Source organism: Zingiber officinale, chromosome 7B, assembly GCF_018446385.1.
Source record: "Zingiber officinale cultivar Zhangliang chromosome 7B, Zo_v1.1, whole genome shotgun sequence".
In the NCBI taxonomy this organism is placed as follows: domain Eukaryota; kingdom Viridiplantae; phylum Streptophyta; class Magnoliopsida; order Zingiberales; family Zingiberaceae; genus Zingiber; species Zingiber officinale.
The window spans coordinates 98800100-98825087 of record NC_055999.1 but is presented as its reverse complement, the minus strand read 5'-3'; the positions used below and the strand labels follow the sequence as shown (position 1 = coordinate 98825087).

At 39.5% G+C, this 24988-nt stretch overlaps 3 protein-coding genes across 3 annotated transcripts; 2 read left to right on the top strand and 1 right to left on the bottom strand.

The window, feature by feature from the left end:
- Positions 1-546: 546 nt before the first annotated feature.
- Positions 547-5587, top strand: LOC122006492 (AP-1 complex subunit mu-2-like). Its single transcript, XM_042562020.1, has 11 exons — positions 547-985; positions 1116-1262; positions 1348-1410; positions 1562-1738; positions 1832-1935; positions 4177-4284; positions 4416-4512; positions 4622-4719; positions 4829-4970; positions 5069-5191; positions 5268-5587. Exons 1-11 carry the CDS (start codon positions 857-859, stop codon positions 5364-5366), a joined length of 1287 nt encoding a protein of 428 aa, XP_042417954.1. The 5' UTR covers positions 547-856; the 3' UTR covers positions 5367-5587.
- Positions 5588-5620: 33 nt separating this feature from the next.
- On the bottom strand, positions 5621-7516 carry LOC122006491 (high affinity nitrate transporter 2.5-like). Its single transcript, XM_042562019.1, has 2 exons — positions 6100-7516; positions 5621-6005 (listed from the first exon to the last, which is right to left on the bottom strand). The coding sequence occupies exons 1-2, from the start codon at positions 7242-7244 to the stop codon at positions 5747-5749; spliced, it is 1404 nt and encodes a 467-aa protein (XP_042417953.1). The 5' UTR covers positions 7245-7516; the 3' UTR covers positions 5621-5746.
- Positions 7517-8776: 1260 nt separating this feature from the next.
- On the top strand, positions 8777-23384 carry LOC122006490. Its single transcript, XM_042562018.1, has 13 exons — positions 8777-9139; positions 11104-11239; positions 11716-11849; positions 17216-17417; positions 17817-18055; positions 18155-18266; positions 18842-18986; positions 19109-19251; positions 20007-20176; positions 20748-21053; positions 21126-21181; positions 21316-21530; positions 21883-23384. Exons 1-13 carry the CDS (start codon positions 8924-8926, stop codon positions 23055-23057), a joined length of 3249 nt encoding a protein of 1082 aa, XP_042417952.1. The 5' UTR covers positions 8777-8923; the 3' UTR covers positions 23058-23384.
- Positions 23385-24988: the final 1604 nt, after the last annotated feature.

Below are 24988 nucleotides of genomic sequence, written 5' to 3'. Positions count from 1 at the left end.
TCCCCGGTCAAGCGTGATGGTCGCTCGGCTTCCGTTTCCCCCCACTTTACCTTGTGAGCGTCGGAAACTCGACGTCAGGCCGATCTGTCGAAATGTTGGGTCGGGCATTCCTCTTGCTGATCAGGAGGGTAATCCGCCCGGTCGAACGGTTATCGAGTATTGACCACTTTGACCTCCTGCCGGATGGGTCCCCTTACCGTCGGATAAAAAAAATATATATAACAGAATCTAATTTGTACCGTTCAGCGACATTTTGTAATAAAAACTTACGTAAATTTGTTAAATAAATAATGAAAACCATTCGAAAGTCGTAATTTCAAAATTTTATTTTTTTAAATATTTGTAAACATTATGAATATTAATTTGAACTTGTAACGACCATTTAATCGAACGAGTGTTAATATTATTATAGTCGTTTGTACGTTTAAAAGGTTTTTCCGGTTCAAGTCCACTGTAGTGAACCGAATCAGATTGAGCAGCCGGCGGCCTAAATCGAGTTCCGGTTCAATTAGATTGCGGTGAATCATGTCAAATCGCTCATCGCCTCCTCAGCCTCTTCACCAAAATACTAATTAACTCAAAAAGAGGAGGGAGGAAGCGCTTCCTCTCCGACGATCTTCCGTTATCTCGATCCTTCTCTTTCCCATTCGCATCGTCTCGATCTCTACCCTTCTCTCTTTAATTCATCTCTCGATCCTGTTTGCTTGTTCGATCACTTCTCCGTTGTTCGATGGCTGAATTCCCGGCATAGGGGTCTCGGTAATGGGTTGCAACGCCAGGTTTGAATCCTCGCCTCGTCCTCCGCCTCAGATCCGCTTCTGATCCGAGAAGATCCAGGGTTACTTGCGCCAATAGTATGGCGGGCGCCGTCTCGGCGCTGTTCCTCCTCGACATCAAGGGCCGCGTCCTCATCTGGCGGGACTACCGCGGGGACGTCTCTGCGGTACAGGCCGAGCGGTTTTTCACCAAGCTCATCGAGAAGGAGGTGATTCACTTCTTCTGTAGGCTACTGCCCCTACCTCCGTCTAGACTCGTTGCCAAACACCAGATTTGTCTTGTCTTGTTCATTTTTGGGCGCAGAGGTGGAATCTGAGCTCCTGCTTTTTTCGCGACAGGTGGATCCGGAGTCGCACTCGCCAGTGGCGATCGATGACGGGATCAGTTATATGTTCATCCAACACAGTAATGTCTTCCTGATGACTGCTGCGAGACAGAATTGCAATGCTGCCAGTATTCTTCTTTTCCTGCATCGCGTCGTTGATGTGAGAATTCTTTAGCACTGATATTATTTGCTGCACTAGGAACGGCTTTTGTTATTTAGTTTCATTATTGTGCTTCTCGATCTAGGTATTTAAACACTATTTCGAGGAGCTGGAGGAAGAGTCCTTGAGAGATAATTTTGTCGTTGTGGTGAGTGGAAAATTTACAAACTATCTTCTGCTTCTTGGTCTCTGGCGTACCTACATAATGTAATTCAGATCAAATCTTGGTTGTTTCTGTACTTGCTCTTTAGTTTCATATTCTACTGTCTTGAAATTGAACTACTGGCTAATATGGACAGTACGAATTACTTGATGAGATGATGGACTTTGGGTACCCTCAATACACAGAAGCTAAGATTCTTAGTGAGTTCATTAAGACAGATGCATATAGGATGGAAGTGGCACAGAGACCTCCAATGGCTGTCACAAATGCAGTGTCATGGCGTAGTGAAGGGATACGGTATAAGAAAAATGAAGTAGGTTAAGTCTTCAGTCATTGCAGATTCTGCCAATCACTGATTATCTAATTATCCTCATGAAAAGTTATGGTGGCATTCTTTATCTCACAGGTGTTCTTGGATGTGATTGAAAGTGTTAATATACTTGTTAACAGCAATGGACAGATTATCCGTTCTGATGTTGTTGGGGCATTGAAAATGAGAACATACTTGAGGTGAATTTCTTTGTTGTTTTTTCTTTTTTCATTTCATTCAGATTATGCTCTATGGACTCTTCAGTTATTTTGAGATCTCTTTTTTAAGTCATCCTCAAGCTTATCCTCACTTTTATTTGTTTGTTGTTTTTTCTTTACTATTTATGCTATTGTTTTTGGTTTGTCATTTTAAAACAAACCTTCTATGAACAAAAACCATGATGATACTTGTTATTTTTAACAGTGCAATGCACCATCATCACTAACCTTTATTCAGTCAACTCTGTGTATATATAATCACTTAGGTTTGACCTAAGCAGAAGAGTTTTCTATGTTGGTTTCTATTGAACCTTTTCTTCTTGTTCCTAAATAAAGTTGCAGCGAGTTACTCATCTGAGTGCTATTTTTTTGTGCTTATGAGAATTAGAAATTGTAATGACATAGTAATTTTAAGATGCTAGATGCTTCTAGGCCTCAATTCTTGGATTGTGTGAGGCATTAGGTGCTCATTGGGAAGTACTCTGTATACTGCCCAAATATCCATATAAAAATATAATTAATAAACCAAAGTTCACCATCACTAGATATGAAGAATTACAACAACAGCACTATTAATTGACTTTTACTAAATAATTTTGTTATTCTGGCATGATCAATGACAAGCCTTTGTTGCTGGCTTTGGGGGATGTAATTACTTGACACTATCAAAGATAATTTATAAGTTGAAAATATTACTGATTATTATAATTGCTAAACAAAAAAAATAACCTCTCAGGAAAGCTCCTCTCTTTGGAATTGATTACTACCATTTGACAAAACTGCAAGGTGTGTAGATTAGTTGTAAGTGAAAGGCTAATACGTTGATGTTGTTTAGTCTTAGATGTGTAAATTCTCCATCAGTTTTGATCAGGTTATGCTAGAATCAGTTGTACTGTGCATCTCTCCGTAGGGGCTCATAAGCCCTATGCTCAGTTCTGTGTTGGGATCCAACTTGAGTTTCATCTTAAGTATGTTATAATGTGCAATTTCTAAAAATGATAGTAGATAAATCATAGGTGGTCCTACTTATGTCTAGCATATGTCTAACTTGTGTCAGGAAATGAAACACACCAATTCAGTTGCATTGGTCATCAAATATTTAAATTTACTGCTAGTGAACACATGCAGAGGTATCAACTATTGAAGACACCAAGGGTGTCTGCAAAATTACCATTAGCCATAGTTTTGAGTCTGCTGGGAGGATAGGCTAAGTTGAATTTGAATAGGTTAAGGACAGTATGTTAACTTGAGATATTTGATATTGAAACTTGTTCGTCTACAAACTCATGAATTAGGAAAGAATGATAAAATACAATTTTGTTGGCAAGATATTGACCTAGATAGGCCTAGAGTGTACTAATCCATTTGACAGATTGATACATTGAGGTGATCTCTCAGCTAGTCCAGATCCTTTGTACTGCCAAATGTTGTAATAAAAGTATAAAAAATTAGTTGAAGAGCTTAGGTTAATACTTCATTACTACCGTCTAAATTACTAGGTTGTGTCTTGCCATTAAGGTGGAGGAAAGTTCTTCCCTTTGTCTTCATGTGTTGCACGATGAAGAATACATGGAACAGGAATCTTTTTACGCAACAGAAAGAGCAGTCACTTATCATAGATATCAAGCATATAGCTTTCTTTAGAGTTATGTTATATAAGATCCAATGTATATACAAAAAATAACCTTAAGTTATTATGTATGAGTGGTAAAACATCTGGCAAATTCTTTATAATTTATTTAATATATCTGTTAAAATGTGTCAGAGAGATTGCTCTAAATTTGGGACTTATCCTAATATGTAAACTTGTGAAAAACTACAAGACAACCCTATTAAATAAGATGTGACTTATTTACATGAATAAAGTACTAGGTGAAATATTAAACAAAACAATAGTGGATTAAAAGTACACCAAAATATATGTATTTAATCACAGCAGTTAGTATGAAAAATGCTGCACATTTACAAATTAGATGATCATGTATGTTATATCATTTAATTTCATTATATTAATAGTAAATTGTAACTCCTTGTGATATACTATGATCACAAACATTTAAAGGAAACAATATATAAAATCATTTGATAAATTTTGTTGCATCTATGTTTCTGGACAATATAAAAGTAGTTCATGTGGTGAGTGAAACGTAGAATATCATGCGACTAGAATCATATATTTGAGAAATTCGACTCCAAATAACAGATCATGCCCATTTTATGCAGTGGAATGCCTGAATGTAAACTTGGGCTCAATGATCGGGTACTTTTGGAAGCTCAAGGACGGACAACTAAAGGAAAAGCTATCGATTTAGATGATATAAAATTTCACCAGTAAGCTGGTCTTTTCATCCTCTTGTACTGTCTTTCTTTACCCTCTTTTTTCTTGTTCCGAGGGGACCTTTTGACTCTTTGGCTGCGTGTCAAGGTAATGTTTGTCGATTACTGATACCTTATCATTTAAGGTGTGTCCGATTGGCACGGTTTGAGAATGACAGGACAATATCATTCATACCACCAGATGGGTCTTTTGACCTAATGACATACAGACTTAGCACTCAGGTCCCCATTTTTGTTTTGTTGCATGAAGCTAAATTCTGAATGTTTACACATTTATGCCTTTTTCGCTGGATGTTATTTACCTTGTGTACTTGTCATCACTATCATTCAGGTAAAGCCTCCAATCTGGGTGGAAGCTCAAGTCGAGAAGCACTCAAGAAGTCGCATAGAGATAACAGTTAAGGCAAGAAGTCAGTTTAAGGAAAGAAGGTACTAGCCCACTTCCCTTTTAAATTGTCATGGACCAAGACACCTATTTCACTTGTATCATGACATCCTCTTCTGAATAGCGTTTGTCATCATTTCCTTATCATATTAGCACTGCAACAAATGTGGAAATTGAGCTGCCTGTACCTTCAGATGCCACCAATCTGAACATCCGAACATCCATGGGTTCTGCTTCATATGCTCCTGAGAATGATGCACTGGTCTGGAAAATAAAATCTTTTCCCGGAGGCAAGGTTTGAGGCGGTTATTTTTGGATATGTCAAATGATCTCTCAAATTTTTGTGAAGTTGATAATACACCTATTGACATTTGTGCTCTTCTCGGCACTTAGGAGTACATGTGTAGGGCAGAATTCAGTCTTCCCAGTATAACCGCTGAAGATGCGACTTCAGAGAAAAAGGCTCCCATTCGTGTGAAGTTTGAGATCCCTTATTTCACAATCTCCGGGATACAGGTACTTCTCTACTTAAACAACTTTTTCTGGGCTATATAATCTTAATGGGACGTGCCATCATGCATCAATTGCTCAGGTTCGCTATCTGAAAATTATCGAAAAGAGTGCATACCAAGCCCTTCCCTGGGTGAGATACATCACAAGGGCGGGTGAATACGAACTGAGACTCATCTAAAGACACTTATATGCTATTTGGCTCTTGAGGACAATATCAAAAACACGAAGATTTCAAGATTATATCGCTTCGACTCTCATGAACTCTGTATATTTATCAATCATTGTTCTATGTGTGTAATGCGGTGCTCAATCAGCAATTTTTGTTTTTGTCGCACTTATTCTAGCATCTCTACTCAAAATCGCTAGTTTTTTTCCCCTTAAGATAATTTATTGATAGCTTGAGAACAGTTGTTGCTTGTTCTTTAATGAAGATGCAGGAGAGATGAAACGTAATATTTAGAATTACAAGAATGTACATCAAACGAACAAATGGACCTGGAAGAAGACACAGCAATATATGGCACAGATGCAACGTTCAATTATTGTATCGATGTGATGTCACTTGAGCAGGTGATATTCTCCACCTGCATCCATGTCTTCTGAGAAAGGGGCGGACTTGGATGGCCCACAAAACATGCCTCCCCATTCGGGGAAATAGATGGAGGCTATTGGCAGAGTGCAAGCGAGGATCATCACGCCCATCAGCGAGATGCCCGTTTCTTTAGAATATTTGTTGCCTGAGAAGAACAGCAGCTGAGTTACCACTGCCCCTAATGCTCCTCCGCTTCCTGTCATCCCGGCGATCACTCCCAGAGACCTGTCATCGCGGAAAGATCAGATTTTGATGTTCAATTAGGCGCCAAAATCGAATCTTTTCAGTGATTCGTGGAATTGGATTGGAGTAGTTGTACCTCTTGGAGACGAAGGGCACGACGCCGAAGGTGAGGCCGGAGGCGGCCTGCGCGAAGAAGGCGAACCCGCACATGACGGCGCCCGCGGCGGGGAGAGACTTCATCCTCCCCAGCAGCACGCAGAAGAGACCTCCGGTCGTCTGCACCGCCCAAAGCCCCCAGAGTCGCCCTCGCATGCCGAAGCGGCTACCCAGCTCGTCGGAAAGAACGCCTCCTGCCGGCCGCGAGACGACGTTGGCCATCCCGAAGCACGCCGCCACCATCCCTGCTGTTTGCAACTCCAGCCCGAATCGGCCGTAGAAGTACTCCGCCACCACGTTCTCCATCGCCAGCTCGACCCCGTAGCAGTAACCGTAGGTCAGCGCCAACACCCAGCCACGGTAGTTGCCGAGTCCCTCCCGCATCACCACCCAGATCGACGGCCTCTGGTTATTCAGCTTGAGCTCTTGCTTTCGGACCGAGGCGATATTGCCGTCCGGCAGGTCCTGGCCGAATACCAGAACCGCGAGCGCGGCGATAACTTGCAACGTGGCGGGGATGAGGAAGGCGGCGCGCCAGGCGAAGGAAGGGCTGCCACTGAGGCGGAGGAGGGCGGCGTAGGCAAGCGGCATGAGGAACTGGGCGGCGCCGCTCCCGGCGTTTGCCCAGCCCGCCGAGATGCCGTTGGCTCGGCCGACGACGCGCGGCGCGAACATAGAGCTCATCCAGTACTGATTAGCGACGAAGTTGGCGAGGGACAGACCGCCCACGAAGCGGAGGAGGAGGAAAGCGGAGGGAGAGGAGGAGAAAGCGGCGAAGGCATAAATGGCAGGGGCAGTGAGGAGCGCGAGGGCGACGGAGGCGACGCGGGGGCCGAGGAGGTCGCAGGCCGAGCCCATGGCGAACCGCGCAAAGATGGTGCCGGTTACGGACACCACGCCAGCGTGAGCGACGTCTAAGGAGGAAAGGCCGAGGTGGATACGGAGTACGGGGAGTAGCGGCGGCGCGGCGAAGGCAGAGAAGAAACAGGCGAAGAGGGAGAACCAAGCAAGGTGGAAGGCGCGCATGTGGGGGCCCGCCGCCGAGAGCAAGCAGAGCTCTGTAGCCCGGTTCTCCTCGTCCACCGGCAGCTCGAACTCAGAAGAGGCCTCGCCGTCTTCTTGCATGGCTCTCGTAGTCTCGTTGCTGTGGCTGTCGTCGCTGGGAGGTAGAGGATGGTGGTGCAGGGGAGAGACGGATCGAGTGTGTATAAATGGGCGACGGTGTCACTGTGAATGCTTCACTGGAATGGCGACGTTGCGGTTCCATGGAAGAAGAAGAAGCAGCAGAAGAGGAACGACGAGGCGTGGCGTCGCAGCCCGACCTCTCGAGGCTTTTGGCCTTTGGAAACGATCTCGTGGCCTCAAAGAGAGAGGGTGGCGGACGAAAGCGAAGGGGGGTGTGACAGCTGCTGACGTGGAGAATTCAGAGGTGCAGCTTCGCCGCTGTTCATTTGTTTCCGCAGCAGAAAATTCAGTTAATTTTTTCGACCACTCAAACAAAAAATCAGTTTTTTTTTATAATTCAGATGTTCGATTAATTCTGATTAATTAATTATTTTTTAAAAATATTTTACTATTATATCACATCCCACAGTGTAAGAAAATATAATTTATTCGATGAGATTCTATTTGGTCCAAAATCTAAAGGTTTTTTTTTAAGTAGTTTCTATTTCAAGTATAAAATACATGCGTAATTGAAGGAATCTCAAAGTATCTTTGTAATTAAAAAACTTTTAAAATTATAGTAAATTTTCCTTCAAATCACAACGACATAATATTTTAATAATAGAATTGTTAGCAAATTCGATATTAATAAATTTTAAGGCGTTTTAAAAAGTTAATAAACCTTGAAAATATTTTTAAAATTAAGTCTCTAAACTATATACTATTTCAAATTATACCATGCTAAATAAAAAATAAATAAGATGGAAATTAAAGAGATCAATCATTGCGATTCAAATTGGTCCAATTGGGTTGATCAATCAATAATTAGGGACAGACAATTTGTCCCGTCTTTGTCAAGATCAGACCCCAAACCGGACCCAATTGAAATTGTCGCATCTGGCATTCAAGCGAGCAAAGGTTTCATGATCTAAAGCACCAAACCGGGCTGATCTATCAGGAATTTGGACTCATGATGATCTTTTAGCCTTGTTTAAAGAACTATGATCAGGTTCAAATACTTGAACGATCAATGTCAAGAAAAAAGTTGCAGATCAAATCTGAGCTACAACGAACTGCAACTCCGAAGCTAATTTGTGTTTCTGAATAAATAATCTACAAAATGTTGGCAGAAAAGGTCGAGGAAGAAACGTTTGTCAGAGTGTCCCTCACACAGTTGATGGTGCATGACTCCACGTGAGACCAATTTTGAATGCATTATTACTCTCCACGTTTGATGCAACCACTCCCATCTCACTCTACTACATGCTTGATGCCATTTGGTTTGTTCCGGAAGTAAACGAGTAATCGTACAGTAAATTTATAGAATTGAATCAAGTTAAATCCTGATAAAATTATAGAAATACCTTTTTAAGTGAGTAGTGAATGGGTAAGAAATTAATGTCATAGCTTGTGGTAATAAATCAGTCACCCCTGCATTCACCGCAGAGGGTTTAAGTAGGGTGAGAGAGGGGAATCAAATTCAATGAATTAATTGCAGTGAGAGACAGAGGAGGAGCAGGCCCACCATACCACTGTCCCCTCCGTCCTTCTTTGCTCTTCTCTCGCTCGCATCAAGGCTCCACCACGTCCGGAGAAAGAAAGTGCCGGGGGGAGAGAGGGAGGTGCCCATTGTTGCGGAGATGGGGTGGAACAGGGGAGCTTTGTCTCTGTGGCTGCCTCCCCTGCTTACCTGGATGGCCGCCGCGTCTCTGCTCCCCGAGGTGCTGTCTCAGGTGAGCTTCTTGAAGGCTCCGCCGGCGTTCTCCCCGTCGCCCGAGGCTGCATTTCAGTTCGAGGCGAGGGAGGGGAGTGATGGTGGTGAGTCATGCGGTTCCAACTGCAGTTTTGTCTGCAAGGTATTGACTTAACTCCATGAATCTGTAAATTATTTATGAACTGCAAGGTATAAATTTTAACTCCAGGTCTGTAAATTAGCTGCTTCTTTTACTATTTTAGTGCTTAATTTTAGATTGCTTGTTTGTGTATCCACTTGAAAACATCTTGAACTACTTGTATCAGCAAATGAAGGGCCAAATACGGTCTTAACAACAAATGGTTGAAATGCTGACAATTTGTAATGGATTTTTTGTTCTTATTTTGGAGAACAACTTAAGAAAATGCTTGCTAGTTTCTAGATTGAAATTACAGTCACATTAGCTCTATCTCTTTGCTCCTAGTCCTTAGATGCTGGGTTTGATCAGAAGGAGTTTGTGCTATATCATAGATAATATAGTTTCCTTGCATCAAGAAGGATGCATTTTTCATTGATGAAGATGTGTCTCTACTTCAAAGTAGATACTTAAAGGTTGTCTAAAAGAAAACACAGGGTTTGGGGGATAGGAATGTTTTAGGATTATTATCTTCACAACAGACTGCAAACTATTGTTTCTTCACGGTGTCAATATTGAGTTCAATTTTGTGTTCCTTGAATTGATAGGTCATAATTCTTTTCCTATTTCCAAAAAGAAATGTGACTTCTATGCATGCAGTTCCTTATAATTCCTAAACGTTGATTTGTTCAGCACTTGGATGTTGCTATGCATTGTCAACATTTGGATTTCTGATCAAGAGGATGTAAGTTTGACATTGAGGTCATGCACCCGAAAATAAATTTTCAAAGATTTTTTTAAGGAAATCAAAGATTGTGAATAGAGATGTTCCAGGGGGTGCTTGGTTCCCGAATGGGAATGAGAATGAGAATGAGAATGATAGAAGTGAGGAATGGAATGGAGGGGTTTTCATTCCCTCCATTTTGCTAAGTAATGGCCTATTACCATGATTCGGGGATTGAATCCGTGGGACCTACCACCAATTCCCCAAACCAAGCACCAATTTTCCATTCCTTGCCCATGCCCCACTCTCATACCATCCAACCAAGCACCCCCTCAGTATTATGAACTGATTGGTAGATAGTTATGCATGCTCCTAGATATAATCATACATCATTGGTGATGTTAGAGAAATTAATTGCACATATTGCTCTTTTTAGTCTACAAATATTGAGTTCAATTTTATGATTAGAGTTGAGCTAAAATCAAAATCATGTTTTTTCTCTCTAAATAATCCATTTAACTCCAAAGCAAAAGTTGTATGCAAGAGAATGCGGAGAAAAGCTTTAAAAGCTAAAATTGTTTAAGTAGAAGAAAAACTAAATATATGAAATGTAGTCTCAAGAATGAGGAAAAAATTGATAGGATAGTTAATATGGATGGACATAAAATCATTGTAGGTAAGGGTTTAGGTATCTTGGATATTGATAAAAAAAATGTAGACATAATAATGCTGCATTTCGACTGTGCTGCTCGGCACAATACTAGAATTGAATCCATGGTTTAAGACAAACAAAACCTAGTGATGATGTTGATATTTGATTAATCATAATGCCCAATAAGTTTAGTAAAAAACCTCAAAAAAAATCTTAATGATTTACAGAAGTAGGGGCATCAGTTTAATTTGAGCCCATTAAAAATTGACTTAATTTTTGGGTTGTGATTCTTCTTTTCATCAAAATCCAAATTTTATTATTGCAATATCTTTTTGTCGCATGAATGCACAATGGAAATTCTAAAGTATCCAGTAGCTTGCTTTATGAGATAAGTACATAACTTTTTTATCAGATTTTCTGCAGCGAATAACATGATAATAATGTTCACATTTTCATACCATAAGACCACATCATGCTTACACTAAATTTATCATTTCTGTATTTTAATTTACAAATAGTGAGCTCAAATACAACTCATTGAAGTATGACAAGCAATCTTTAAAAGAAGTTACATATTCCATTGATACTTGTTTCTTAATCTGTTTGTTTGAGCAGTTGGATAACTACACTTCATCTTCCTGTAAGTCGAAAAAAGTTTCATACTCAGGCCTGCTTGATGGAAATCATATGTTTGAGGTCTGCGTCAGTGCTTCTCGAAGAGTTCGCTGTGCTAGCTATTACTGGACTGTTGGTTAAGAAACTTCCCTTGCTTTCTTTGTTGTCTTGAAACATTTTGCTAATTTTAACATGGTATGATTTTGTTGTTTCTATATTATCTTTGTCTTGCACTTTTGATTTGAGATCTTAGTATGACATGCTACTAGCATCACTATTTTATATAATAGGTGTCAATATAGAGTTCTAATTTTCCTTGGTATTGTCTAAGAGCATTATGGATAAACCAAAACTTGTTAGCTTTTGGCATATGGGCTACTAGTCCAATATATTATGAAAAAATACATCAAAATGATACGAATACGGATTAGGTTATTAACTCTCATGACAACAAGGTACTACAGAAAATTATCTACTTGACAACCATTCACAGGGTTGTATCTTCAACTTAATTAAGCTCTAGAAATATTTGTGATTGTTTATGCTTGACCATGTTCTGCTTTCGAAACCAAATGCCTTGTTAATCCTAACTGTGATGTCCTTTCACTGCAGATACGATTTCCCCTACTGCCCACCTTTCGGCTGCATCATCTTTCACAAATGCTCTAAATATGTCTGTAAATGTTTCTTTCAGTGAACCATGCACTGGTGGAGGTGGATTTAGATGCACCCCTAGCTATTGCAGTGTGAGTATGCAGAAAACTTAATTCTTTTGCTTGACTGCCAGAATGTTTTGTTGGGACCTTTGACACCGGCTAGAGGGGGGTGAATAGACGGTCACCCACTTTGTTCGCTTTCCTACATTCGTTAGCACAGCAGAATACAAAACAAGTAGAAAGCTAATCCTAGAATAAAATAAAGACACGAAGAAAACAAACAAATACTAACACGCTCGTTTAACGTGATTCGGAGATAAAGCTCATACTCTACGGCGTGTCCATAAGGTAACGATCCCTATCCGTCGGTGGATTAGTCCCCGAAATTCCGGCTAGCTCAAGACTCCTTATTGGTGGAGAAACCTCACCACAACCTCGATTAAGAGCACTTGGATCATGAGAGCTTGGAGACTCTAATTAGGGGTTAACCACCTCTAATTTCGTCACCCAAGTCAGTCATCCCAAGCTCCAGTATATAGAGCTTGGGGAAAAATATTCAAGCTATTTTCTCACTACCAGTCGACTGTTAAAGTCACTAGTCGACTGGCCTCTGTGGAAAATCAATCGTCACACCCCAATGACTCGATACCAGTCGATTGGTGTCAGGACTAGTCAACTGGTCCACTTCGATTGAGAGAACAGAAACATTCTATTCTCGACTGGTACTGACAATCGACTGGACCAGTCGACAGATGAACATACCAGTCGACCCTAGGCTGAGCAAACAGAAGCTCACACTTGTTGTTTCACAACCACCAGTCGACTAGGACATATGCCAGTCGACTGGTAAACCCTAACATTAGGGTTTTTATCTCGAGTACAATTACTCAACACTCGTCTTCGCTCGCACAACTTGACCTTGCCTTCTAGCCTCCTCCATCAGCCTTGCGTCCCTCAGATGCTTCCCCATCCTTCACGCTTTACCTTCAAGAGTTTCATTCTGTCTTGTGCGTTTTTCATTGCCAAGATGCTCCTCACCTCTAGGACTTCAACCTTGCCAAGAACTCCTCGCTCCGGGATTTCATCTTTGCCAAGTCACACTTGGACTTATGTTGCTAAGACTACACATTTGAACTTACACCACCAAGACTCCCACTTGGATTTCTCCTTTACCAAGATCACACTTGGACTTTCCTTTGCCAAGTTACACTTGGACTTTGCCTTTGCACCTGCACATTCATAAGCGCATATTAAATACAACAATAACCTAACTTGAACCTTTGCCCAAACATCAAAGCCTAGGGTCACACTGATTACTCCAATAATCTCCCCTTTTTTGATGTTTGGTAATCCGTTTAAGTTACGGAAACATATAATGCAATAACATGCAATTAAATATGCAATCTACTCATGCATATATCATGGAACCTAATCCTAGGCTCCCCCTTCACCTAACCTTCCCTTAAGCTAGGATTTATTGTAAAGATATTTAGGTTTCCCACTTAAACCTAAACTTCTCCCCCTTTGTCATACATAAAAAGAGCTCCAATAATAGTCCAATTATTGGACTCTTTAACCTCTAATGACCACAATTATCATGTATTAATCCCCCATAATATTATATACATGTATACCATCATTTTGGTCATTTCCTAATGTTGAAAACCATTTCAGACTGTATCAGTTGACTTCCCTATGCCCAAGACGACTGCTCTCATCAAAATAACCTCACAGAACCATTCTGTGTTCGAGTCGATTGGTCTTTGATAGTAGTTGACTGGTATAAATTTCATTCCAAAATGCATTTCCAAAAATTTTCAAATTTTGTGGAGATGTCTGTTTTACTATTGTCTTCTTGGAAAAAGTATATTTAGAAATATATTTATCACGGATCCTAAGATTGACATAAAACCCAAAACTATCTAAATGCTTCAATTGTATCTTGACCTAAAGTCCTAGTTTTGGCTTTCTCTTGATGTATCTGCCCATACTAAATCATAATGCATTCCTAGCATTAGTTTATATGACATCTATATATCTAAAACCAATTTCCATGCAATAGGAATCTCATTTCATATTTTCATGCATGAATCACATCCCAAATGTGCCAACCAACTAGATTAGAGACACTAGTCCATCTCTAACCCCTTTGACACATTCCATGACCCATCTAAAATTCCAAGCAAGGCCCACTTGAAATCCATTGACCATGGGCCCCAACATGACTTTTTGAGCTCCCCCTAGAGCTCTTAACATTAACCATCTCCCTAGGTGACTTATCTAAAAATACAAGGCCACAATGGTGCACCTCGGGTGATGATTTGTCAACCCATTTGACCTTCTTCTTCTTCTCAACCTTAGACTTTTCCTTGTCTTTGGTTGATCTCTCATTGTCCTTAAATGACTTTCCCTTACCATTTCTTGACCTCTCCTTGTTATAGTCATATGTCATCCTAGCATATGACTCTTCTCTAGCCTTGGAGGATTCTCCCTTGTCATTTACACTTGCAATCATTGCATGTGATCTTATTTTGTCCTTAGGGAACTCTACTATGACATACCCGCTAAAGTGCTCCATGGGTAACTTCCCCTTACCCTTGTTTGATGAAGACCGATATCCCAAACGGATCTATCACCATTTGGCTTTGACTACCCAACGTCATACCTAATCCCTTAGATCCAATATTGAATCTCTCAAGCCTATCAAACTTTCCCCTTAAAGCTTGATTCTCCACTTCTAGGTTTCTAATCCTAGAATTAACTTGTCCACCATGGACAATCTTAGACCTACCCTTCCTAGGCATGTGTCTCCCTTTGTTGGGATTAACACCTAGGTTTTCCACCACCTTCCTCTCCTTAGGCTTAGTGGATGGTTTTTTGTTAGGTCTAACCTTAGAGTACGATTTCCTAGAGTTATCCACCTTGTTAACCTTATTCCTATCATTATACTTGAATCCATAATTATGCATGGGTAAATAACCTACATTGTTATCTCTAGCATGCATGTCCCTAAAACTTGAATTAATATTAGAATTAAAGATCAAGTTAGGGATTACCTTCCTACCTACCATTAGAGCTCCCCCTTGACACTAGCATCCACATGGCTTCATTCTCCTCCATTGCTTCAATCGCTCCATCTTCATAAGCGCTTCCTTCCTTGGGCACTTCGTGTGGTAATGTCCCCTTTCACCACACGTGAAGCAAATGATGTGTCACCTCTTCTTCTTGGCACCATCCTTCCTACAATCCACATTAGATTTTAAATGAACTCTAGCGGGTTTAGGGTTTACCTACTTTACCTTATAGTACACCTACTCTTGTAGTATCCCATTTTTCCACACTCAAAGCACTTGATGTGGTTCTTCCCACTCTTCCCAGTAGATGAGGTTGAGAGTTAAATTTCTAAGACTTCTTCCTCACTTGTCTTGGACTCTTCTTCCTCACTTAAAGATGTGAACTGTTCCACTTCTTCCTATTTGAATGTTGAGCTCGTCTCCACATCCGATTGGTCCTTCTCCTCCTCTTGGACCAATGGACCCTTCTCCTTGGGCTCCTCCACTTCTTGTGCTTGTGTAGGATCTTTATGAAGAGCAATCACTTTGCTCCATGACTCATGAGCACACTTGTACTCACCTACACGCGACATAATATTAGAAGGTAATAAATTCAATACAATTCTAATTTCCTTCTTGTCCGCCTCCGATTGTAGCCTTTACTTCTCGGTCCAATTCCGTGACTGGAGGCGCTTCCCCTTCTTGTACATTGGAGCTTCGAAAGGAACTTCCAATGTGGTCCAATGGTCCCAATCCATTTGGAACCAAGTCTCCAAACGCTTCCTCCAATACTCGAAATCTTCTCGATCGTATGGAGGTGGGATTCAGATATCTCATCGTAATGGTCCTTTCGCCTCCATCTTCTTCCTCTAGCACATGCTCCTATAGGCAGTTAGCCCTCAAGAGCGCTGATAATAATTATTGGGACCTTTGACACCAACTAGAGGGGGGTAAATAGACGGTCACCCACTTCGTTCGCTTTTCTACACTCGTTAGCATAGCGGAATACAAAACAACAAGTAGAAAGGTAACCCAAAAACAATAAAGACAAGAAGAAAACAAACAAGCCCTAACACGTTCATTTAATGTGGTTCAGAGATAAAGCTCCTACTCTACGGCATATCCGTAAGATGAACGATCTCTATCTGTCGATGAATTAGTCCCCGGAACTCCGGCTAGCTCAAGCCTCCTTGTTAGTGGAGAAACCTCACCGCAACCTCGATCAAGAGCACTTGGATCACGAGAACTTGGAGACTCTAATTAGGGGTTAACCTCCTTTAATTTCGTCACCCAAACCAGCCATCCCAAGGTCTATTATATAGAGCTTGGGGGAAAACATTCAAGCTGTTTTATCGCTACTAGTTGACTGCTAAAGTCACCCAGTCGACTGCCTCTGTGGAAAATCAATCATTACACCCTAACGACTCGATACCAGTCAACTAGTGTCATGACCAGTTGACTGGTCCACTTCGGGTGAAAGAACAGAAATATTTTATTCTCTCCTAGTTGACTGGGACTAGTTGATTGATGAACATACCAATCGACTGGTTACCATAGACTGAGCAAACAGAAACTCATACTTGTTGTTTCACATCCACTAGTTGATTGGGACATATACCAGTCACTAGTAAACCCTAACATTAGGGTTTTTACCCGAGTACAAGTACTCAACACTCGTCCTCGCCCACACAACTTGACCTTGCTTTCTAACCTCCTCCATCAGCCTTGCGTCCCTCATATTCTTCTCCATCCTTCACGCTTTGCCTTCAAGAGTTTCCTTTGGTCTTGTCCTTGTTGTTGGGTCTTTCATTGCCAAGATGCTCCTCACTTCTGGGACTTCAACTTTGCCAAGAACTCCTCTCTCCGGGATTTCATCTTTGCCAAGTCACACTTGGACTTATGTTGCCAAGGCTACACACTTGGACTTACACCACCAAGACTCCCACTTGGACTTCTTCTTTACCAAGATCACACTTGGGCTTTCCTTTGCCAAGATCACACTTGGACTTTGCCTTTGTACCTGCATACTCACAAGCGTATATCAAATACAACAATAACCTAACTTAAATCTTTGTCCGAAAATCAAAACTTAGGGTCACATTGGTTGCTCCAACATGGTTCTCCCTTTTATATCCATTATAAGCAGTTTGTGTTCTCACACATGATTGAGAATCCCTTCCCCTTTCTTCTGTTTATTCACAATGTTTGTTTCACCAAACAACATCTTATCTGACTTGCATGTGCATAATTTTTAGTCAATGCTTACCCAATGTTCTTAATTTAAAATATTTCTTCCTATATCATTCCATGAGTATTAAGCTTTACGATTTTCCCATTTATGTTTTCATTTCTTTGTTTTCCTCCCTTGTTTCTTCCTTCTTAAGATTTTCTACTTTCTTATAGCTTCTTGTTTATGGAGCTGGATATGTGATACCATCTACCCTTAAGGTTATTCTCCCTGAACAAGAATATGCCCTTGTGGTGGCTATATCAGCTGATGTTCAGTATGGTCGCTTGGTACTAGTAATGGATAGGGGCTTTTGCAAGGATGTTTCAGGGAACACGTTCAAACGAACATCAAATTCAAGTTTCATTGTTCATTTTGGTACGTTGCCTACTTCATCTGATTGTGCTTTCATTCTTAGAGAATTTTATTGAAAATCACGTGTAACAATACACATAAGACAACAATATAGAAGGTATACAATTGAACATGCACTAAACAAGTGTTTAAATTAACCCTTATAAATCGTCATACCATAAATCTTGCCTTATTAAACTTATTTAACCATTTCACAATCACAAGAGTTAATTTTAACTGTAGGAAAAAATATATTTTACAAACCTCACTATTTGAGAAGGGACTAGGATAAGTGTAACCGAGGATTTTACTTGGTTTGGTTTGTCGACATGGACTGCATATGCACCATCTAGACTGCTTGGTTCTTCATATTGAAGCCAATCGCATTAGAGCGCATACACTAAATCATTTTTAAATTTACAGATAGAAGGAGTGTGCTCATGAGCTTGGAAACTGGCATTCCAAAGAAGATACTTCAACTTAAGGGCGAGATTAGAACAGCAGAGGCTACAAACATTGCGAAGGACTTGAGAATTTATCTATCTTTCTCAGAACCAGTTCTTAATTCATCAGAAGAACTTCTAGGTATTCTTCATACAAGTAATGGTTTACTTGTTCCTACAAATAGGAGTACACATGGAAATCGCCGCTTTGGCTACATAGTAAGGAATTTTGAACACACACCATTCCTTTTGTTATCATGTACAATGTACCCGGTGTTTGTTTCACTGAAATTAAATTCACATGTTTGTTTCTTCTAGGCACAAAATATCCCAAGTATGGCTGTTATTACTGTACTTTGTGATACAAGCAAAATAATCAGTAGGCAAGGGACTCCAGTTTCTCCATCAGATCCAATCACTTTCCTTTATGGTATTCTCTCTTCTCGAAGGAGCATTTATATATCAAATCTTTCAGCTACGATAATCCACCCTGGATAACATATAACCTACAATTCTAGGAGGTTAAAATTTAGGTCAATAGGTCTACAAGGACCAGAATGACATCCCTGAATTTGTCAGCAACTTAAATATAGTTCAAGCATCTGAATGTCCATGTTCAGAAATGTTTTGATTGGTGATATTTCAATCCTAAATTATAGTTTGTATGGCTTAATCTTCCGGATTAATTATAGGAAAAAGATGAGACAATCATTAATCCTTGGAAAAACCACAGACACCTTGTCTACATAATTCAACTTATGGCCTGCTTGGTCCACTTAGTCTTCCATTTTCATGATACATGAGTTCAACTGAATAAGCACCTAACTTTAAACTGCTTAGTTCCTTATCGAACTGAAATCCTCTTTGTAATAGAAGTTTCAAACAATCTCAAGTTATTATCGTTTCTCAATGATTTTTTTGAAGTTTTTCTTCGAGAAATTTGAAAATTCATTTCATATTGACTGCATTTTTCTTATACATTTATTTTTGATCCTTAAAAAAAAGATGATCAAAGGCCTTTTGTGAAGTTGAGCACAACTTCCAACATGAGGAATAGACGACATAAAATACCAGTGCTGATAAGGTTCATGAAGGCTGTCTTTGAGTTCAATTCATCATCTTTAATGATTTCTGGAGGACGTATGCGGAGGTAGAGTTTTCACTTCTAGTGAGTTCATGTCATGTAGTTTTTTAACCTATCATCCTCTGATTTAAATTATACAATTGTTCATTAACTTAACTACTGACAAATTTCCTTTGTCATGTGTTTAGCTTCCATGAAATAACAAAGAGCATGTACATAATTGAAATACATGCTGAGGATAGCATTGTGTCTGTGGAAGTTCCAGAGAACACAACTGTAGATATAGCTGGAAACAAGAACCTACAATCTAACATTCTACAAGTGAAACATTGTAAGTCTTGTCTTTGTCTATCGAAATTTTTCTTATTCTATCAATCTGAATTGCATACGACTTCACTTATTGTGCCTCCTTCCTAAACTGCAATAGATGATAGGTAAATCTATCATTCTTTGGTTGTTAGCCAAAATCTTGGAAGAAATAGTAAATAAATCTCCTACCATTTGTACTTATAATGTATATTGTATGTTACCAGGAGATTCTTGAAGGAACTAAGTGCCTGCATATTTGAGATGACAAATAATGGACACACTCAGTTAACATGAGATAGGCTTAAATACTCAACAAGAATATGATTGGACAAAGTTGACACAAATAGGATTTTTTACAGAAATAATTAATCTCTAAGGAACATAACTAGTTAACTACCTTTACATCATACAGTTTCTCTTAAGAATATTAACTGATTTTACATCATTAAAGAAACATATTTTGTAACAGCTTGTATCATTTGATAATGATTACTCATATCAAATGACATGACACTATTAGGAACGTGGACTGTAATAGCATATCAGTAAAAACTATATAAGGTTAATATTTGTAAAGTTACTAATTTCATTGAAGCTCCAATAAGTTTGACCTCACCTACTTCTTGTTTTACAAGCTACAAAAGTAAAATTCTAAGCAATTCTTAGTTATGTACCTTTCTGATATCATACTTCAATTCTTACCTTGCTGAACATTTAACTATGAATGTAATCGCATGACATTTTTTTTTAAAGTATCTTAATTTCTTTACATGGCAGATTCCATGCCCACAATATCATCATTGGTTTCCATAGTTGCTACAATTGCGGTAGCATTGACATCAATGTTTGCATCACTGCTTACGGTATCTACTTCAAGTTTGATATCTTCTGGGGCAATTTCTAGACAGAAATCATATCTTGTTTCTGAACCCTCAAGAAATCTTATGGTACAGTATTGAAAATCACTGAAACTACAAATTTACATGCTTTCAGTTTCTTTTTGCTTTCTTTGATGTAATACACTAAGTTACATACACTACAATCCTTGACTTTCTACGTCTTTTTGTGCTCATATTAGTACCTGTTTTATTGCCTTAAAATTCCAATGAACAAATAGCTTTTTTTATGAAGTGAATCGATCAGCTCATTCTGTTCCCTGGGAGAGTAATTAACATGTATACAATATTATTCTTACATTTTCTTGATAAGTTTGGAAAGCACTCTCTTGCTCATGGAACTCACTTTTGGCAAACATAATAAAAAGAGGTAATTGCTATTAGAATGTGAGAAATAGGCTATCTTCATGATAGATTCACGGGTCAAATATGATATTCCATTTGCTACTTTATTGTTCTTTTGTTCGGGAGCTGTATTAGTCTTTTTCTTCTCAGTGCTTATAAACATTTTTTGTTCATTAATTGCCCGGTAGACACTCTGTCTTCTGTTTTGCAAAAGAAGAAATATATATGTTATTGACATTTTACAGGATGATGATTGTCTATATTTCACTTTCTACAGAGAATTTTGTGCCATATCCAGGTCTTTGCCTTATCAAGATGGCTGGTAATAGGCATGCCCATAGAGTACTATGAATTTTCTATCGGTATAGAGTGGAGTATACCATACATGAGTCTTCCATGGGAAACAGGCTCCAATTCACTTTTTGAAGACCCAACATTTGCGTTTGGAACTTATTCCGGAGTACGGGAAAGAAGGATGTTGGAAACTTTTAGATCCCCATCAGTGTCACCCCTGATACCGGAGATGGACCCTTTGACACCCGGGAAGCCACTTACCGCTGGTGAATATTTCTCATTTCTTGAGGTTAGATTTTTATTTTTGGAATATAGCAACCATTGTATTCTCAGAGGATTGATTCTCACTTGCAATATGCAGAATCAAAATATGAAACCTGAAGCTGAATTCATTATGATTTCACGAAACTCAGATAGGTAGGTCAATCACGAGAGAAATGCTGTGTTTCCTAACAGAATCCTCCATTCTCAGCTATTATTAGTAGTCATTTGAACACATCTTCAATCAATTCAAATGAATATATAATCCTAACCATGCTTTGTTTCCATAGATGGGAGTACTTTGCTAGAAACATGTTCTGGTTAGCTGTTCTAGGTGGCGGGTTGATCTTGCTCCATGTCACAATTCTTGGCATTTTAAAGTTGAAGAGGAAGATCTCGGAAAAGCAAAAGGAGTTTGGAGCCCTTGTGTTCCCAAGATTTGAAATATCCTTGATATTGCTTGCCTTGCCATGCATATGCCAGGCATCTGCTTCAATAATCAGAGGTAACTCCAAACTGGATCAGTATCAAGATGTATCTTCTTCAGTAGGCATGCTTTCGATAATTACCAATTCGACTGAACTTTTATTTAGCATTTCTAGTTAAATTTTAAATCTGATCTTGCCTCTTTCCTCCCAAAACCCCACCTTCGATCCTTACCCATGTCGGAAACATACTCAATTTGAAACATAAAAGATCTCTTGATCTCTTGGATGGCTACCCAAAGATTTGTTTGGTTATTCCATCATTGGGTCGTGGTGTCTCTAAGAGTTGTTTTTGGAACCTTGCACAACTAGGCTGAATCAAACTCTTCGACAATAACTTCTTATTGGACTTTCTTCTTTTCATTGAAACAGGGAGAACAATGGCAAGCCTAGTTGTTGGAATAATACTCTTGGGCATCTCCACGTCTATCCTTATCTCCCTGATTTTGTTCCTGTCACTCGGTATCGCAATGGGCAAGCTTCTCCAGTACAAAGAAGTCCATCAAGAGGGACAGGAGTTCCATTGGTATCAGGAGCTCATTCGCGTAATCCTGGGTCCTGGGAAAAGAGGTCTATGGTCATGGAAGAATAAACAAGACTCGATTAATCGAATGAAATTTGGTCCACTGTTTGAGGATCTCCGAGGACCACCAAAATACATGCTAACACAAATTTCAGGCAGGACGGGGGATGAAGCTAAACGCGATGACCAAATCATTGTGTCTGAAGATGAAAATGAAGATTCAGAAGCCCCCTTTATTGAGAAGCTCTTCGGCATCCTCAGAATTTACTACACAGTTGTGGAATTGGTTAAACGCGTCTCTCTCGGAATTCTAGCTGGTGCATACTCATCAAGTAGGCCTTCAAGGACACCCACTTTGATCATTTTATCCATCACCTCTTTCCAGCTCGTTTTCCTCGCCTCGAAGAAACCATTCATCAAAAAGAAAGTGCAGTTTACAGAGATCATCTCAGTCGCTAGTGAAGTTGGTTTGTTTGCGGCTTGTCTAGTTCTACACGAGAAGGAACTTTCCGACGTCAATGAGAAGAGAATAGGACTGTTTATGCTGTCTATGTTTATAATCATGCTCACTCCACAACTGATCAACGAATGGCACGCATTGTATCAACAAGTTGTTCGACTGAGACCGACTGGGGGAACATTCTCTTCAGGGCTAAAGAGGGCTATTGGTGGAATTATTCTACTTGTTCTACCTCCAAGCTGGATGGCACAACTGACCGAGCAACTAGCATCCAGCCAAGAGGAAGGGGACAGTGGAAGTACAATGTCTCCAAGAGGTCGAGCCCAAAGAGCTTCGGGTGCAAGCGAAAGGTCATGGCCGTTACAACTGAGAGAACTTGCTAGAGCTAGTTTTAGTAGAGAAGCAGCAGGACCACCTTATGATCCTTCAAGTAGCACATACCAATTGACTCGATTTTGGACCGGAAAAAGAAGCGGAAGCTCTTCCTTGACGTCGTCATCTGACTTCAAGTCGAAGTCGAAAGAGCTGTACAAAGATTTGGAGGCAATTTTCTCATCCAAATGATTGGTTAGTCTGTAGATTGATTCATTGGTATCTTCCAGTTATGGCTTGAGATTCATTCAACCATGATATTTGAAGTGGGTGCAGAGCCCAAAGAAGTGATTGCTTTATCTCACAAAGCTAAACATATCGCACCGGGAGATTTACTGGTTTGAATCATATGCCATGTCGACAATTGTAACTTTTAGGATCTTGTTGCACTTCTTTAACATGTAAATGAAATGTGTTTTCTCATCAGAGATCTCAGAGACCACTCATCATTGTTATGATTGTTAGATCATGAGGGATAACACACCCATGTTTTAGCCTTAAGCATCGTAATTTTCTTCATGTTGTTTGTCCTTTATGTTGTAATTTTCTTTATATTGTTTTAGTCTAAAAGAGTATATTGTAAACTGACTTCAATATTTAAAAATATTTAAAGAATATTATTAAAAAATAAAATAATTTTATTAGAATATTTTAAAAATCTCCTAAATATTTTTGATAGTTACAAAGATTTAGATGTACTATAAGCCAGCATTGAATTAGATAATCACTAAATCTGGGATGATCGATTTATCTCATGGAAGTTTTCATTAACCGTTAGGGTAAATTGAGAAGTATTTGTGACGGTCAATTCAAAAGTCAATATCTTGTAGTTATGCACCCTAGTTAGAAGAAAAATCCCTATAGATACATCGTAGTTGGGGACCGAATCGTATATATATATATAACCTTATATCTGGCCAACATCTGCCAAGCAATAGGGTTAAGTGACTCCGATCAATATGCATGGTGGGGATCCTCTAAGCAACCCAGTTCACTAGAGCAATATGATCAAATTCACCCAAGCAACCAAAGTCTCCGGAGCTGCAACTGCTACAGTGCACCACCTCTATAGTAAAACGACATAGTACCAATACTGCTATAGTACCCGCATGCTACAATAAAATCGGTATATTTTCCCGAGCAATTACATTCTTGGATGCTATGGTATCATCGTTGCTATAGTGTATTGGTACAGTATTCCAAAAACCAAATGCCCGAGCAATTCGAGTTCTCAGCTACTACAATAATTCTACATTAGCTACAATGATGCTACGGTGTGCTACCGTGTTTCTAGAAACCCTTCTTTTCTCGAGCAATCCAAGAAGTGCTCAAATGGTACAACACTACTACAGTAGTTATAATGAAGCTACAGTGTGCTATAATGTTTCTAGAAATTATTCTTTCTCCGAGCAATCTAAGTGCCCAAATGTTACAGTATAATACTGTTATAGTAGCTATAGTGATGCTACAATATTTTTGAAAATTATATTAATCTCCCAAATATTCATGTTCCCATATGTTACAATATCACACTGTTATGATGAGCTATAGTAAAATAAAGTTACTATGTTATGGAAATTGATCCATTCCACTGAGTCATATTATCAAGTTCTGTTGAGCATCAGATGCTCCAAAGTTTCTAATTAACAATAAGTGATGATCGATGAATGAAAAAACAGGTGATGGTTGTTGAATCTGGTCCTCTAATCATTCCTCAAGCAAGTAGCTAATGAGCTATGTGAAGATTCCCTTTTGGAAGGTTCTATAAAGAGTGGAAGGAGGTAAGTTAGGGATAAGTTGGTTCTCTTCTTCTCGCAATCGGAGGCAATTCCTTTCCATTAGATTTCCTCTTCATCTTCTTATTCTTTAGTCTTCTTCTTCTTCTTCCTTTTCTGATTGATGATTAACTTGAGTGTTAGAGGGGTCGTGCCGGCAAGCCAGCCCAAACCCTAATTTGTGTTACATCTTAAGATATTAGATCTCGTGAGTTGGGAAGCAGATCTAGCTTTCTGGAGAGGAAGAGCCAGAGCAAACGGAAAAAGAGACCATCAATATTAAAATTTCAGCTTATGAAAAATTATGAAACAAATAAACAATAGTTTTAAGATGCATATCAATAATAT